General features: G+C 42.8%; 1 protein-coding gene across 10 annotated transcripts in view; it reads right to left on the bottom strand.

Moving 5' to 3' along the window:
* cacna1ab (calcium channel, voltage-dependent, P/Q type, alpha 1A subunit, b) overlaps window positions 1–19,169 on the bottom strand; it is a 177,899-nt gene that overhangs the window by 92,237 nt on the left and 66,493 nt on the right. For all 10 annotated transcript variants that reach the window (XM_058640399.1, XM_058640403.1, XM_058640404.1 and 7 more), the window contains 2 exons: window positions 2,913–3,004; window positions 311–463 (listed from right to left, as the gene is read on the bottom strand). In XM_058640399.1, the coding sequence (XP_058496382.1) occupies window positions 311–463; window positions 2,913–3,004 (245 nt within the window). The remainder of the gene's footprint in view (window positions 1–310; window positions 464–2,912; window positions 3,005–19,169) is intronic.

Here is a 19,169-nt window from a genome sequence, read left to right as displayed (position 1 = left end):
ATAAGTTTGTTTGTATAAGTGTCAAAAAAAATAATTAAAAATTAAAAATGGTCAAGTTTAACGCAGACGAGCCACAACAGAGTCACATCATCGTGTAAGAATCGGAACTCTTGTTTTAATCATGAAAAAAGCTTCAAACCGATTATCGGTGATCAATTCATTCATTTAGTAATGGATGAATGGATGAATTGTTTCAGCTGTATATACAGTATAACATACTGCAACATGTCAAAAGGTCAGTGGTACACCGGAGTGAAACGACATCATCACATGATCACATGACCTGCTTCATTCACTCTTTCATTCTTACCCGTCATTTCATCATAACAGGTGGTGTGGAACTTTCCCATGTAGAACTCCAGGCCGATGATGGCAAACATGAGGATGGCCACGAACAGCAGCAGGCCGATCTGCAGCAGGGGGATCATAGCCTTCATGATGGATTTGAGCACCACCTGCAGGCCTGGAGGACACAGAGACAACTGAAAACCATCCAGTGTACAGAAGAGATGATTCACAGTGCAACCATTATGTTGCTCTAGTCCACCTGTTTATACATAGTTCAGCATTCACAACATGTCCCTGCCGGATTCTCTTTGTTTCCCTGGTCTGAAACCTGGGCTCACACCTGACTGTACTAAATACAAATGTTTCATCATTTTTAAGTCAGTGATTGATGTCATTGGCAGTTGTGGAGGATGTTTGCAAGTGTGACTGAACACATGTGTGATATATACTTTATATTGGCAGTACACAGCCTGTGTTGCTTCTCCTTATTTGTTGATATTGTTGTTATTGTCATGTTTGTTGGGTCAAGTGTCAAGTGTGTGGGCTCGACTGCCCAGGTTCTACAGACGGCTGTAATATGGCATATTTAAATGTTGATAATCATGAAGGTGCAATGTCCTTATCATTAAATAAATACATGTCACTGTTAGCTTACACTTTATTTCATTTCTGTGGTTTTATGATGCAAGATGATAGTGTTCATTACAGGAAGCAGAGTAAACCACTGTTGGAGGAAGTGAGGAAGAGGAAACCACTGAATATCATTTTGTGAATAAAATAACATCAATTAGAGAAAAAATGGATCATCTCCTCCCTCATATTGGGACTGACTCATCTTTTAGCACAAGAGCTTTAGAAGCACCAGGTGCACAGTTAGACAGTTTCTCCCCTATAGATCTCCCTGAGTTAACATCATTAGTTTCATCATCTAAGCCATCAACCTGTCAGTTAGATCCTATCCCCACCAAACTGTTTAAAGATGTGTTTCCTTTAATTAACAGCTCTATATTAACTCAAATTAATCTATCCTTATTAACTGGATATGTGCCCCATACGTTTAAAATAGCAGTTATTAAACCCCTTCTCAAAAAAGCGACCCTTGACCCAGATATTTTAGCTAACTACCGACCAATATCTAATCTTCCCTTTGTTTCTAAAATCTTAGAAAAGGCAGTTGCTAATCAATGATGTGAATAATTGCGCATTAATGGCCTGTTTGAAGATTTTCAGTCAGGTTTTAGATTAAACCATAGCACAGAAACAGCACTAGTTAAAGTTAGTAATGATCTTCTCTTGGCTTCAGATAATGGTCTAGTTTCTTTACTTGTCCTGTTAGATCTTAGTGCTGCATTTGACACCATTGATCATAATATTCTACTGCAGAGATTGGAGCAGACTCTTGGTATCACAGGTGCTGCCCTCTGCTGGTTTAAATCATACTTATCTGATAGATTCCAGTTTGTTCATGTTAATGATAAAGCCTCACTACAAACAACAGTTAATTGTGGAGTTCCACAAGGCTCAGTGCTTGGGCCTATACTTTATACCTAATATATGCTTCCTCTAGGGAACATTATTAGGAAGCACAACATACACTTTCATTGTTATGCAGATGACACACAGCTTTATTTATCAATGAGGCCGGATGAAATAAATCAGGTTGTTCAACTCCAGGAATGTCTCAGAGACATTAAGTCCTGGATGACCTGTAACTTTCTACTTTTAAACTTTTATACTCGGCCCTAAACACCTCAGAGAAAAACTTTCCGATCACATTGTCACTTTAGATGACATCACCATGGCTTCCAGTTCCACTGTGAGGAACCTTGGAGTTACTTTTGACCAGGAAATGTCATTTGATTCACACATAAAACTCATTTCCAGAACAGCCTTCTTCCACCTGCGGAACATTATGAAAATTAGAAACATTCTGTCTTTACAGGATGCTGAAAAACTAGTTCATGCTTTTGTTACATCTAGATTAGATTACTGTAACTCCTTATTATCAGGATGTTCCAACAAGTCTGTTAGAACCCTTCAGTTCATTCAAAATGCTGCAGCACGAGTTCTGACAGGAACTAGAAAGAGAGACCATATAACTCCAGTGTTAGCTTCTCTACGTACAAAGCACTTAATGGTCACGCCCCTTCATACCTGAAAGACCTAGTCTTACCTTATCACCCTAATAGACCACTTAGGTCACAAAATACAGGTTTACTTGTGGTTCCCAGAGTCTGTAAGAGCAGAATGGGAGGCAGAGCCTTAGTTACCAGGCTCCTCCTCTCCTGTGGAACCAGCTTCCAATGACAGTTCGGGAGGCGGAGCCTCTCTCTGTATTTAAAGTTAGACTTTAAAGACTTTCCTTTTTGATAAAGCTTATAGTTATAGCTGGTTCAGGGAAACCTGGCCCATCTCTTAGTTGTGAATCTCTTAGTGAATCTAACCACTTTCATAACCAAGAGACTGTTATCATCACCCTCATCTCACCCTCATCAACCATAAAGCACCACACACAGTCTGTAGACATGTGATTATTGATTCAGAAATGCACTTTGTTTCATTTTGAATGCAGCAAAGTTGTGCTTGGAGGAAACTGTAGTGAGTGGAAATGGCATGAAACTCACTGGGAATCCCAGACACCAGCTTCAGTGGTCGCAGCACTCTGACGGCTCGTAGTGTCCTCAGGTCGAGCTGAGACCCAACAGACGACAAAATACTGCAGAGAAAGACAGAAAACACACATTAGTTTCACTCATGAAGTGAAGACACTTGAAACGCATGAACGTGAGTATTGATTAAAAAAGATAGAATATTATAGACAATCCACAGATATTTTGCCTATGATGTGTGTTGCACCACAAAAAGTGGACATGAAGCAAGTGATGAACTGCAGAACAAGCTCAAAATAAAATTAATAAAGCACATAAAAGTATTGTTAGAACCACAAAATTAAGCACAACTTTGAAACCCACTTCATTAAATGTGTCCTATAACGACATTTACAATTAATAATCACATCAGGGAACATGAGTTCACTGACTCAGTAACAAGATGCTGTGTGTGTGCCTGTGTGTGTGTGTGCGTGTGCGTGTGCGTGCGTGTGTATGTGTGCGTGTGTGTGTGCGTGCGTGCGTGCGTGCATGTGTGCGTGCGTGCGTGTGTGTGTGCGTGCGTGTGTGTGTGTGTGCGTGCGTGTGTGTGTGTGTGCGTGCGTGCGTGCGTGCGTGTGTGTGTGCGTGCGTGTGTGTGTGCGTGCGTGTGCGTGCGTGTGTGTGTGTGTGTGCCTGTGTGCGTGTGTGTGTGTGTGTGTGTGTGTGTGTGCGTGTGTGCGTGTGTGTGTGTGTGTGTGCCTGTGTGTGTGTGTGTGCCTGTGTGTGTGTGTGTGTGCCTGTGTGCGTGTGTGTGTGTGTGTGTGTGCCTGTGTGTGTGTGTGCGTGCGTGTGTGTGTGTGGCTCTGGTGTAAAGTCAATCAGACACATTGGAAAATTCCACACTGTCTCATACGGAGGCGGAAGGCAGGGTCTGTCCAGCAAGAGTGGGAGGAGGAGGAGGAGGAGGAGGAGGAGGATGAAGGGCAAGATCATTATACATGGGCAGAGTTTGACCTCAATTCAGAGATCAGTAGAGGTCAAAAAAACAAACATTGATAGGAGACTAGAAGGTTTGTTTTTTTCCTAAAACTGCACAACAAAACAAAGCCTTTAATATGTTAAAGTGAAAATGTTTATTTCTCTTCACAATAAATCAGATATCAGTGTGATGAAGATTCTTTACTCTCTAATATGTTACTTTATGAACTGCACTATAATACGCTCACCTTTTTATATCAGTCTATAAGTGTTATGACATTTAGAATAGAATAGAATAGGGGTCAACTACACTAGATTCAAATAAAATAGATCAGATTGCAAAATTGAAAATTGAACACTGAATGAAATATAATAGCACTAGACTAGATGAGAATAGAATGACATTAGAACATAACAGACAGACTTGACTAGATTAGACTAGAATATAATAAAGAAACGATGAAACCTAAGAAAATAGAACAGAGCAGAGAAATGAAGAGAACTCACTCAAAAGAACAAAGAGTGCAATAACAGAGACTAGATTAGAATACAGTAGACAACACACCAGGTGGAATACAATAACAAAGAATAACACAGATAGAATCAACTGAACCCATATTAAAGAGGAAATGAAGCCGTATTAACTGAGTCAACTCAAGTGCCACAGGACTCTTTTCTCATCCACAGTAAACAATTGTGTGTGTGCACCCAAATCTGAGGAGGGGCTCAGTGTGTATGCAGCACCTGGAACAACACACTGCTTTAAACCTTTATTTCTTTTACCACAATCAGAACCGTGCTCGTTACTGTCCACCAAATATTCCACACGGCAAACTGGACTGTGGAGCCTCATCTGAACATCCATAGTACAGTATCTTTCCCTGGTGTGCAGCGACACGAGCGCTGCCCCCTGCTGTGCTCACACACACTCAGCCTCAGCCACGAGGAAATGTGTCCCACAGACAGGAGAGAATGAGCCACGAGAACTGTGGATGTGAAGCATGAACATTGTGAAAGCAGGAGGAAATGCCACTTAATAGCCTGCAAAAGCAAAAGGAAGTGAAGAGACAAACTGTAGATATGGATAATTCAAGAAATCTCAAAATAACAAACAGGCTCAGGATGTGAATCTTCATCTCCAGCCGTCTTCCTATTTCATCCTCCCTTCTCTTCATCATCACCATCATCTTCCTCGTCCTCTCTTTCCAGGTTAGTTACTAATTCCAGTAAGAGGTCATTTATTAACGGACGTGGTGCTGGCAGCTGAGACCCTCATTGCAGACCTGAACATCAGCCTGAGGTCCACAACAAGATCCCACAAGACACACTCTCAGTGAGACAGCGAGAGAACACGCAACATGGTTCTTCTGCACAGATGTGTCATGGACATGGACATCATTTTCTAATGATTCACAGGAGCTAGTATCAAAAACGTATCAGAGCTCTTCCTTGAGTCTCCTTGGAGTTTCAGTGCCAGTTTTCAATATTGTTTGCAGTCTGAATTTTAAATACTTTAAGACTCTTTTCTTTTCCTGCTGTCAAATCTGTGAGGGTTTTCTATGTGTGGAGCCATAAACATGGAGGAGCATGTGACAGTCCTCGGCCCAGTAAACGCGACATTTACGTTTCAAAAACGCCCCGACGACCATTAATGAAGCTAAAGTCATAGAAGGCGTTAGCTTAGCACCGAAGCAGCTCAAGTTTAGCCTACCACGTCAACGCAAAGCACCCAGTCGCCAGTGCAGCCACAGCTAACGTTAGCAGCGAAGACATTAGCAATTTAGCGAGCCATAGCAAAGCTCTTCACCAAACTAAACTGGAGGAGAACGAGTGTGTGAGCGACGGCAGAGTCTGCAGACAGGGCCTCCCATACTGGATCCTGAACCTGAAGACTCACCTCCAGCATGGGCGTGTCACTGCTCACTGTTGTATGCCACTTTGTGATTGGTCGACATGACGTCTCATGACTCGTCCATCTCCGGTCTGCACTGTATCCAGGTCCTGTGTTCTCTGCAGCGGGGTCCATGACTGTAGTTTGGTACGTGCACATCATCATCAGGAGAAGATCCAGTGTTGAGCAGAAGCATTTCAGCTGGTGACAATCCAGTCGTGGTTTGCGGTGTGATTCTGTCATTGAACAAAAATCGAGCTATTCTTGTTTCCAAAGTGTCTCCTTTTATTTTCTTTACTCCTTGTTGGAACGACTGTACAGCTCTTTCAGCCCCCCCCCCCCCCACAATTTCCAACCTACACAGACATTTTAGACATAAAAATGTTGCTGTGGTTGTCGTCTAACCCTGTGTGTTGTTTTCATGCCGTTTTTTTAAAATCACCTAAAAGCGTTAAAACTCTAAAAATGAAGACGAGGCTGATTTGAAAACTGTCATTTCTCTGTCAATCTGCACCCGTTTTTCACAGATTTAAGTGTGGGAGCTGCTGAAAGCCTCCTGACGCATCATCAACCGCAACTTTATAACATGTCGCTTTCACTGGTTAGAAACAGGTGTTTGGAAGGGGGAGGATCTTGTGAGTCAGTCTCTCTCCAAGTTTTAAATACTACTGTAGGGGTACTGAGTTAATTTAGTTTAATGTTAGTTTAAATGATTAATGGAGGATTACTTGTTACAGTGCAATTTGAGAACAGTTAAATTAGTTAATGCCTTTGATTAAATATTCTTGTAAGGAAAGGAATGTGGCTTTGTGGACCTTTGATGTTAGTGAGATAAAGGCTCCTGCAGACCCTTTGATGTCTTTGATGGCTTTGATTGAATCTTGTAAGGAAAGGAACATGGCTTTGAGGACCTTTGATGTTAGTGAGATAAAGGGTACTGCAGGCACTTTGATGGCTTTGATCGAATCTTGTAAGGAAAGGAACATGGCTTTGTGGACCTTTGATGTTAGTGAGATAAAGGGTACTGCAGACACTTTGATGTCTTTGATGGCGGAATGCGGCTTTGTGGACCTTTGATGTGTTAACAGAGACTTTGAAGTCTTTGATGGCTTTGATAGGGGGATTAGGAGATATATATTGGAGGGAAAGGTGTAAAACGGTTATGTTTCCTTTGACAGTGGGAGTGCAACACTGATATGGGCAACTACGGCTTTGGTCGAATCAAGGTGAGCTGTGAGGGCTACAACCACCCCAATGATGCCTACACCTTGAAGGGTTCCTGTGGACTGGAGTACTCCCTGGAACTGACTGAAGGGATCAAGGGATTTGGAGGTGGGATGTCAGATTAATGAGGCTTCATCTTTTTCATAAACATCGGTGACATATTTAGAAAGTATCTCTCTCTGTCTCAGATCTCCTGGGCTTGGCCTCCAGTTTCTACAGCGGTTTCTCCAGAAACAATCAGCAGCAGCAGCAGCAGCACAGTGATCACAGTGGGTATTTAGGAGGCCTGCTGGTGGTCGGCGTGCTTCTGCTCGTAGCCTTTTGCGTCTATAAGCTGTACCTCAGTGGAAACATGGCCCAGTGGGGGCAGGACGGAGGACAGACTGGTTACCCCGGAGGCAATTACCATGGCTCCACCGCAGGAGGATTCAAGCCAAGATTCACAGGTACTGTTGTAACCCGGAGAAGGATTTAGTCGGCAACAGTTAGTCCTAGACCTTCTCCACTTGACAAACTTTTCCTCTTTCTGTTCAGGACATGCTGGGGCCAACCCAGGCTACGGTTTCCATAGTGACTACACCCATGGACAACAGTTCCCAGGAGGCCGAGCTAACACTGGCACAGGCGGAGGGTTCTGGACTGGCATGGGGACAGGAGGGCTGCTGGGAAATCTGTTTGGTCGTCAGAGGTCAGTGAAGGGATGGAGGATATGTCACCCACACACATATCACTTACATTTATCTGTGTTTGTGTTTGTGTGTGTTTTACAGAAACCATGGGAACAATAACAACTATTACACAAATACTCGACCTACACACTCCTCCTCCTCCCCCTCCTCCTCCTCCTCCTCCTCCTCCTCTGGGACACGGACTGCTTCAGGTATGTTAGCTAAAGCCACGTTTACAGGACACGACCTTCAGAGAGTCGGGGTCACATCTGTGTCTCACACTACACAACAAACACATGATTGTGACGAGGGGAATATTGTGTGAAATCAGGTTTGATGGAGTTTTCAGATGTTGGTTGTCCTTCACCTTCTTCTTCTTATAAGTCCAATGTGTCCGGATTTCTGCCACTTTAACCTGGGGTTAAAAGGTCAGGAACAATAACCCCAGGTGAACAGACCCGCATTAAATATGTGTGTAGATATTCCGTCATATCCTGTTTACGAGTAGTTTTCTAGACGAGTAACTCGACAAGAAACCAGAACATAGTGACATTTATGAAGCACACAAACACTGATTCATGTTGATCAGCTCAGATGAATTGACTGGACCATGACTAAAGGATGAACTGATTCAGAATGACATGTGAGCGTGTGGTAACAGTGCTCTGACATCTCAACGTCTCTGATTGGTCACCAGGTTTCAGAAGAACCAAGAGAAGATAGAAGGTGTGGAGGTGAACACAGAGGACGGCAGTGAAGCTCCTCGTCAGTCAGTGAGACTTTGACTCCCAATCACATTTTCATTACATGTAACATGTTTATAAAAGTCAGTTCACCTGTGATTGGATCACAGATGTTAATGTTAGATCTGAACCAAACAGGAGGAGGAGTTCTGTTGCAGAGGTTCTGGACAGGAACTTGTGAGGAACAGTTCTGTGAATGTTCTGTTACAGCGTAACATACGTTTCATATCACTGTAACAAAAACACAACAATGACCTTCAATAGTTTATAGTGTGTGACAGTAAAGTGAACATTTACTGTGTTTTCTTGTGATATATATATATATATGTATATAATAAAAGTATGAAATGATTTGTTGTTGCATCATTAAACGCACACATTCTTCCCTGCTCACCAAGAAAATCTAAAAGAAATGCTTCAATCCATGATAAGACAACAATAAATTCAATTCACTCACTCACTCACTCACTCATCTTGTTGCTGGTGCCAATCCCAGCTGACAGGTGAAAGGCAGACAGTGATTGGTCCATAAGAAAGTGTTGTTTGGAGATTTTCCACCCTGAGACCACACATCCTGATCTCCACGAACATAGAGCAGATCAGACTCATACAGAGAACACATGGAAACATTGTGTTGGTGCTGAGGCCTGTTTTATTATTTGTTGCCAGCTGTACGATGAACATACGCCGCCCTAATGAGCTATAGTGCTGTAGTAGCGCAACAGGGACCAGTGCTGTCCCTCGGCCACCTGCACAAGTTCTCCGATGACGGGAGGGGGAGTACAGGACAGTGAGAACCACCTGATTCTTAATGTGACCAAGACCAAGGAGATGGTGGTGGACTTCAGGAGGAAGAGGACAGCTCCACAAACTCCTCGGTGTGACGCTGAACAACAGACTGGACCGGAAGGCTAACACCTGCGCTGCGTACAGGAAACAGGCTGCGATCCTTTGATGTTGGAGTTCTTTTACCGTCTGTTGTGGCCAGTGTTCTGTTCTCTGCTGTGGTGAAACTAACAAACTCAACAAACTGATCCATCATTGACTTTAAACAGGACACTGTGGATGCTGAACAAACAGCGTTCCATCACGGATAACCATGGCCAGGCTAAAACACCCCGACGGCCATTACTAAAGTTAAAAGTGATAAGTTAGCTTATCCAGTTTAGCCTACCACGTCAATGCAAAGCATCCAGAGTGCAGCCACAGCTAACGTTAGCAGCAAAGACGTTAGCAAAGCTCTTCACCAAACTGAACTGGAGGAGAACACGTGTGTGAGCGACAGGTTACTTTCTAAACCCTTTCAGAGCTACGTCACACAAATGTTTGGGGTCAGAAAACTCACTCGGCCTGGAACTAGTAGAAGTAGTAGTACTAGTACAAGTTAGTACAAGTACAAGTGGAACGAGTCGACAGGCTACTAGACTTGGAATGTTTGTATGAAAGGGTCTATCTGGACCTGATGTTTGTATTTTCTAATTATTTGGAGTTTGACAAAAGAACACAGCAGAATGTAAAATGACTGCATCTGTTCAAGTTTGTTAAAACAATACATTTGTGATATATATCAATCTTTTGATCAGCTGTAATAATGTAATAATGAATTTAAATGAATTTAAATACCTCAAGTTGAGGGCTTTTCAAAGTAATTTTTAGGAGAGATTAAAAAAGAGATGAATTAGATCCATTAATTACAGATCATCATTCATTCATCTCTCAATGTTTGTAATCTCATGTAATCAAAGTCCTACAAAGGCCTACATTCTTCATTTTGAACATTTTATAACCTCTTCTTTCCACTTCAGTTTCACAGTCAGATTAATGCATGGATGAGTCTCTTGTTTGGATGTCTTCAACCTAATCATGTGTTTCTCAGTCTGTCTGTTTGTTCTTTTTGAACCCATCTCATTTGAGGACAACTGCAGAGCTTCAGAATTCATCCGTGCGAGACGAGCAACCATCCGCTCCAGCTCCTGCCAGACAAACCAAACCTCCGGGATGCAGTCACCCCTGGCAACAGTGACACCTCACAGTGCATTGAAGTGTCCAGTAGAGGGAGCAGCAGCTGTGCTGTGCTGGGGATGGAGGGATTGGACTGTGTGGGAGGTGTTAGGAAAGGAGGGAAACACTGGAACAACATGAGTGAAAGGAGTATAGTTATTTATCATTTTAATTATCATTTAAACCTTGAATTGTTTTAAACTCCATGTATGGGAAAGTACTGCGAGGAAAGGAAGAAAAGTTACAGAAACCAAACCCAGTTTTGGAAAATTAAGATTTTTAGAATAATTACCAATGAGGTGTTCTGTGACTTTACATGAACTTGAGTCTTAACTGTGACTCTGTTTAGCTCCAGTGCAGAGTGCACACGTCTTTGTCACTGTTGAGGAAAAGAAAACATTTGTTTGTGTGTTGTTGTTTGTGTTTTAATGGCAGCCATGACACTTTCCCTCTAAAGGTCACACTGCAGGACGTGTTACTGACACAAATAACACAGTATTTGCCATCAAAACTTTTTTAAATGAGCATCCATTGGCTGTATGATTATTGTGGAGTTAAATCATTGTATACTTTATCACAGAGCTCCCTCATCCTTAAAGGACACTAAGTCTAAAATAACAAGAGATGGTTTGTGGGATTTGTCCTGATTAGACAAAGACTAGAGACTGAGTGTCTCAGAGGACATCCACACTGAGAGGGAACGCAACTTCCCCTGAGAGACGAGCGTGAGAGAGAAGAGTGAGCAGATTGAAAGAAAGTGAAGAAAGTGATAGTCCTGTGAGTCAGAGTGTGAGATTTAACCAACAGAGACTCTCACTGCTGGGAGGCTGGGAAACACCTACACACACACACACACACACACAATGTGCCCCTGCATATAGCCTCCCATAGACATGTATACACACACACATGGTGTAACATGCTGTATGGTGCTGGATAGTGTGGTGTAAGCACTGAAACTTTAAAATGATTAAGATCTTCTTCAATATTTACAATGTTAAAGCGCAAAATGGAAAAGCGAGTGCTAGCATGTGGAGATTCTTGATGATTATTTTTGTATATATATATATAATATATAAATATATATATATATATATATATATATATATATATATATATACATATATATATACATCATACACCACATCCATGAATTTTCAAATTGACTGTTTTACAAAAGAAATAAAATAGTAAAGCACATTATTATATCTTGATTAAGATGTGAAATATTTCCATTTCTGAACAAATAAGGTTAGAACGCAGACTTTAATCTCAGTCTCAGTGTTCTCAGATTATCCCTGGGAGTCGGCTGAGATTTGGGTATAAAAAGGTGAATTCAGTTTGTTATTTGCCAAATAATTTTTTTTAGTTTAACAAGATTTGAAAAATATCTATATTGTTTTTATGACAGGTGGTCTAATAAATTTGTTAAGCACTGTTCATCCATGGGACGACACAAATTACAGGCTAAGCTACACGCTACGCTCGTGTTTCATTTGCATGTGTGTGTGTGTTTATCATCTCGGTAACCACAATGTTATCAAAGCTCCAGGCGTCCTGCAGCAGTCTTTCACTGTCACAGTGTCTTCTGACTCTAGCGCAGACTCCGGATCAAATGTTTAAGGGATTACGTCATTACTCCATGTTTTGATCTGCGGGTCTGAGAGCTGATGTGCCAATGACATCACTTCCAGGTAACTGGCCAATCACAAGACAGTTTGTGTTCTGCGGGTGTGGTTTTCGGCTGACCAGAGCGTCAGTGATGAGACATTTACATCGACTCGTTTGTAACGACTTCATGTTTGTAAGTACACCTCCATATCTCACATAGAAGTGAGACAGGACCACACTATGACCTCTTTAATTCTCCATATCTCACATAGAAGTGAGACAGGACCACACTATGACCTCTTTAATTCTCCATATCTCACATAGAAGTGAGACAGGAACACACTATGACCTCTTTAATTCTCCGTATCTCACATAGAAGTGAGACAGGACCACACTATGACCTCTTTAATTCTCCATATCTCACATAGAAGTGAGACAGGACCACCCTATGACCTCTTTAATTCTCCATATCTCACATAGAAGTGAGACAGGACCACACTATGACCTCTTTAATTCTCCATATCTCACATAGAAGTGAGACAGGACCACGCTATGACCTCTTTAATTCTCCATATCTCACATAGAAGTGAGACAGGACCACGCTATGACCTCTTTAATTCTCCATATCTCACATAGAAGTGAGACAGGAACACGCTATGACCTCTTTAATTCTCCATATCTCACATAGAAGTGAGACAGGACCACGCTGTGACCTCTTTAATTCTCCATATCTCACATAGAAGTGAGACAGGACCACGCTGTGACCTCTTTAATTCTCCATATCTCAGATAGAAGTGAGACAGGACCACACTATGGCCTCTTTAATTCTCCATATCTCACATAGAAGTGAGACAGGAACACACTATGACCTCTTTAATTCTCCATATCTCACATAGAAGTGGGACAGGACCACACTTTGACCTCTTTAATTCTCCATATCTCACATAGAAGTGAGACAGGACCACGCTATGACCTCTTTAATTCTCCATATCTCACATAGAAGTGAGACAGGACCACGCTATGACCTCTTTAATTCTCCATATCTCACATAGAAGTGAGACAGGACCACGCTATGACCTCTTTAATTCTCCATATCTCACATAGAAGTGAGACAGGACCACGCTATGACCTCTTTAATTCTCCATATCTCACACAGAAGTGAGACAGGACCACCCTATAGAAGTGAGACAGGACCACACTATGACCTCTTTAATTCTCCGTATCTCACATAGAAGTGAGACAGGACCACGCTATGACCTCTTTAATTCTCCATATCTCACATAGAAGTGAGACAGGACCACGCTATGACCTCTTTAATTCTCCATATCTCACATAGAAGTGAGACAGGACCACGCTATGACCTCTTTAATTCTCCATATCTCACATAGAAGTGAGACAGGACCACACTATGACCTCTTTAATTCTCCATATCTCACATAGAAGTGAGACAGGACCACACTATGACCTCTTTAATTCTCCATATCTCACATAGAAGTGAGACAGGACCACCCTGTGACCTCTTTAATTCTCCATATCTCACATAGAAGTGAGACAGGACCACGCTGTGACCTCTTTAATTCTCCATATCTCACACAGAAGTGAGACAGGACCAGGCTGTGACCTCTTTAATTCTCCATATCTCACATAGAAGTGAGACAGGACCACGCTATGACCTCTTTAATTCTCCATATCTCACATAGAAGTGAGACAGGACCACGCTATGACCTCTTTAATTCTCCATATCTCACATAGAAGTGAGACAGGACCACGCTATGACCTCTTTAATTCTCCATATCTCACATAGAAGTGAGACAGGACCACGCTATGACCTCTTTAATTCTCCATATCTCACATAGAAGTGAGACAGGACCACGCTATGACCTCTTTAATTCTCCATATCTCACACAGAAGTGAGACAGGACCACCCTATAGAAGTGAGACAGGACCACACTATGACCTCTTTAATTCTCCGTATCTCACATAGAAGTGAGACAGGACCACGCTATGACCTCTTTAATTCTCCATATCTCACGTAGAAGTGAGACAGGACCACGCTATGACCTCTTTAATTCTCCATATCTCACATAGAAGTGAGACAGGACCACGCTATGACCTCTTTAATTCTCCATATCTCACACAGAAGTGAGACAGGACCACGCTATGACCTCTTTAATTCTCCATATCTCACACAGAAGTGAGACAGGACCACGCTATGACCTCTTTAATTCTCCGTATCTCACACAGAAGTGAGACAGGACCACGCTATGACCTCTTTAATTCTCCGTATCTCACACAGAAGTGAGACAGGACCACGCTATGACCTCTTTAATTCTCCGTATCTCACACAGAAGTGAGACAGGACCACGCTATGACCTCTTTAATTCTCCGTATCTCACACAGAAGTGAGACAGGACCACGCTATGACCTCTTTAATTCTCCGTATCTCACACAGAAGTGAGACAGGACCACACTATGACCTCTTTAATTCTCCGTATCTCACACAGAAGTGAGACAGGACCACACTATGACCTCTTTAATTCTCCATATCTCACACAGAAGTGAGACAGGACCACACTGTGACCTCTTTAATTCTCCGTATCTCACACAGAAGTGAGACAGGACCACACTGTGACCTCTTTAATTCTCCATATCTCACATAGAAGTGAGACAGGACCACACTGTGACCTCTTTAATTCTCCATATCTCACATAGAAGTGAGACAGGACCACCCTATGACCTCTTTAATTCTCCGTATCTCACATAGAAGTGAGACAGGACCACCCTGTGACCTCTTTAATTCTCCGTATCTCACATAGAAGTGAGACAGGACCAGGCTGTGACCTCTTTAATTCTCCATATCTCACATAGAAGTGAGACAGGACCACGCTATGACCTCTTTAATTCTCCATATCTCACATAGAAGTGAGACAGGACCACGCTATGACCTCTTTAATTCTCCATATCTCACATAGAAGTGAGACAGGACCACGCTATGACCTCTTTAATTCTCCATATCTCACACAGAAGTGAGACAGGACCACCCTATAGAAGTGAGACAGGACCACACTATGACCTCTTTAATTCTCCATATCTCACACAGAAGTGAGACAGGACCAGGCTGTGACCTCTTTAATTCTCCATATCTCACATAGAAGTGAGACAGGACCACGCTATGACCTCTTTAATTCTCCATATCTCACATAGAAGTGAGACAGGACCACGCTATGACCTCTTTAATTCTCCATATCTCACATAGAAGTGAGACAGGACCACGCTATGACCTCTTTAATTCTCCATATCTCACATAGAAGTGAGACAGGACCACGCTATGACCTCTTTAATTCTCCATATCTCACATAGAAGTGAGACAGGACCACGCTATGACCTCTTTAATTCTCCATATCTCACACAGAAGTGAGACAGGACCACCCTATAGAAGTGAGACAGGACCACACTATGACCTCTTTAATTCTCCGTATCTCACATAGAAGTGAGACAGGACCACGCTATGACCTCTTTAATTCTCCATATCTCACATAGAAGTGAGACAGGACCACGCTATGACCTCTTTAATTCTCCATATCTCACATAGAAGTGAGACAGGACCACGCTATGACCTCTTTAATTCTCCATATCTCACACAGAAGTGAGACAGGACCACGCTATGACCTCTTTAATTCTCCATATCTCACACAGAAGTGAGACAGGACCACGCTATGACCTCTTTAATTCTCCATATCTCACACAGAAGTGAGACAGGACCACGCTATGACCTCTTTAATTCTCCATATCTCACACAGAAGTGAGACAGGACCACGCTATGACCTCTTTAATTCTCCCTATCTCACACAGAAGTGAGACAGGACCACGCTATGACCTCTTTAATTCTCCGTATCTCACACAGAAGTGAGACAGGACCACGCTATGACCTCTTTAATTCTCCGTATCTCACACAGAAGTGAGACAGGACCACACTGTGACCTCTTTAATTCTCCATATCTCACACAGAAGTGAGACAGGACCACACTGTGACCTCTTTAATTCTCCATATCTCACATAGAAGTGAGACAGGACCACACTATGACCTCTTTAATTCTCCATATCTCACATAGAAGTGAGACAGGACCACGCTGTGACCTCTTTAATTCTCCGTATCTCACACAGAAGTGAGACAGGACCACGCTGTGACCTCTTTAATTCTCCGTATCTCACACAGAAGTGAGACAGGACCACGCTGTGACCTCTTTAATTCTCCGTATCTCACACAGAAGTGAGACAGGACCACACTGTGACCTCTTTAATTCTCCGTATCTCACACAGAAGTGAGACAGGACCACACTGTGACCTCTTTAATTCTCCGTATCTCACACAGAAGTGAGACAGGACCACACTGTGACCTCTTTAATTCTCCGTATCTCACACAGAAGTGAGACAGGACCACACTGTGACCTCTTTAATTCTCCATATCTCACACAGAAGTGAGACAGGACCACACTGTGACCTCTTTAATTCTCCATATCTCACACAGAAGTGAGACAGGACCACCCTGTGACCTCTTTAATTCTCCGTATCTCACACAGAAGTGAGACAGGACCACACTATGACCTCTTTAATTCTCCGTATCTCACACAGAAGTGAGACAGGACCACACTATGACCTCTTTAATTCTCCGTATCTCACACAGAAGTGAGACAGGACCACACTATGACCTCTTTAATTCTCCATATCTCACACAGAAGTGAGACAGGACCACACTATGACCTCTTTAATTCTCCATATCTCACACAGAAGTGAGACAGGACCACACTATGACCTCTTTAATTCTCCATATCTGACACAGAAGTGAGACAGGACCACACTATGACCTCTTTAATTCTCCATATCTCACACAGAAGTGAGACAGGACCACGCCATGACCTCTTTAATTCTCCGTATCTCACACAGAAGTGAGACAGGACCACGCCATGACCTCTTTAATTCTCCGTATCTCACACAGAAGTGAGACAGGACCACGCCATGACCTCTTTAATTCTCCGTATCTCACACAGAAGTGAGACAGGACCACGCCATGACCTCTTTAATTCTCCATATCTCACACAGAAGTGAGACAGGACCACGCCATGACCTCTTTAATTCTCCATATCTCACACAGAAGTGAGACAGGACCACGCCATGACCTCTTTAATTCTCCGTATCTCACACAGAAGTGAGACAGGACCACACCATGACCTCTTTAATTCTCCGTATCTCACACAGAAGTGAGACAGGACCACGCCATGACCTCTTTAATTCTCCATATCTCACACAGAAGTGAGACAGGACCACGCCATGACCTCTTTAATTCTCCATATCTCACACAGAAGTGAGACAGGACCACGCCATGACCTCTTTAATTCTCCCTATCTCACACAGAAGTGAGACAGGACCACACTATGACCTCTTTAATTCTCCCTATCTCACACAGAAGTGAGACAGGACCACACTATGACCTCTTTAATTCTCCATATCTCACACAGAAGTGAGACAGGACCACACTATGACCTCTTTAATTCTCCGTATCTCACACAGAAGTGAGACAGGACCACGCTATGACCTCTTTAATTCTCCCTATCTCACACAGAAGTGAGACAGGACCACACTATGACCTCTTTAATTCTCCCTATCTCACACAGAAGTGAGACAGGACCACACTATGACCTCTTTAATTCTCCGTATCTCACACAGAAGTGAGACAGGACCACACTATGACCTCTTTAATTCTCCGTATCTCACACAGAAGTGAGACAGGACCACACCATGACCTCTTTAATTCTCCGTATCTCACACAGAAGTGAGACAGGACCACACTATGACCTCTTTAATTCTCCATATCTCACACAGAAGTGAGACAGGACCACGCTATGACCTCTTTAATTCTCCGTATCTCACATAGAAGTGAGACAGGACCACGCTATGACCTCTTTAATTCTCCATATCTCACACAGAAGTGAGACAGGACCACACCATGACCTCTTTAATTCTCCGTATCTCACACAGAAGTGAGACAGGACCACGCCATGACCTCTTTAATTCTCCGTATCTCACACAGAAGTGAGACAGGACCACGCCATGACCTCTTTAATTCTCCGTATCTCACACAGAAGTGAGACAGGACCACGCTATGACCTCTTTAATTCTCCATATCTCACACAGAAGTGAGACAGGACCACGCCATGACCTCTTTAATTCTCCATATCTCACACAGAAGTGAGACAGGACCACGCTATGACCTCTTTAATTCTCCCTATCTCACACAGAAGTGAGACAGGACCACACTATGACCTCTTTAATTCTCCATATCTCACATAGAAGTGAGACAGGACCACGCTGTGACCTCTTTAATTCTCCGTATCTCACATAGAAGTGAGACAGGACCACACTATGACCTCTTTAATTCTCCGTATCTCACATAGAAGTGAGACAGGACCACACTATGACCTCTTTAATTCTCCGTATCTCACATAGAAGTGAGACAGGACCACACTATGACCTCTTTAATTCTCCATATCTCACATAGAAGTGAGACAGGACCACACTATGACCTCTTTAATTCTCCATATCTCACATAGAAGTGAGACAGGACCACACGGTGACCTCTTTAATTCTCCATATGTCACGTAGTGAGTGAGACAGTGAGTGAAGTGAGACAGTAAAGTACTAAGCTGTGATAATTGTGCTGATGCACGTACTATCCAGTCTTTTCAAACACACACTAATCAATAAATACCCTGGAATGACTTTAACTTTAATAAACTTTAATAATAAACTTGTTTCTATTCATATTTAAATGATGTCTCTTTATTGACATGGATCTGAGCTTGTTGCAGCTGGACTCTGGTTGGTCGTTCAGGGGGATGATTGACAGCCCTGATGACGGACATCTTTGAGGTCACTCACCACCTTCACTTATTGCTGCTTGGGCTCCCCCTCTTCACCTCCCTGCCTGTTCATGGAATTGCCATGGCAACCAGCAATTCCTCTCTTTGCCGAGTCTCCACGGTTACCAACCTGCTCTCATTCATAAGTGTTGCTAGGGCAACGCAGCACGGGCTCATTGATGGAATCTCGGCCTTGCCGCAGCAACGGAAATGGGAAGAGGGGAAGAGGGGTCTCCTAGCGATTGGTTTGCAACCTC

Source organism: Solea solea, chromosome 10, assembly GCF_958295425.1.
Source record: "Solea solea chromosome 10, fSolSol10.1, whole genome shotgun sequence".
Taxonomy (NCBI): Eukaryota; Metazoa; Chordata; class Actinopteri; order Pleuronectiformes; family Soleidae; genus Solea; species Solea solea.
The sequence above is the reverse complement of the archived record's forward strand: the minus strand, read 5'-3'. Positions and strand labels throughout refer to the sequence as shown.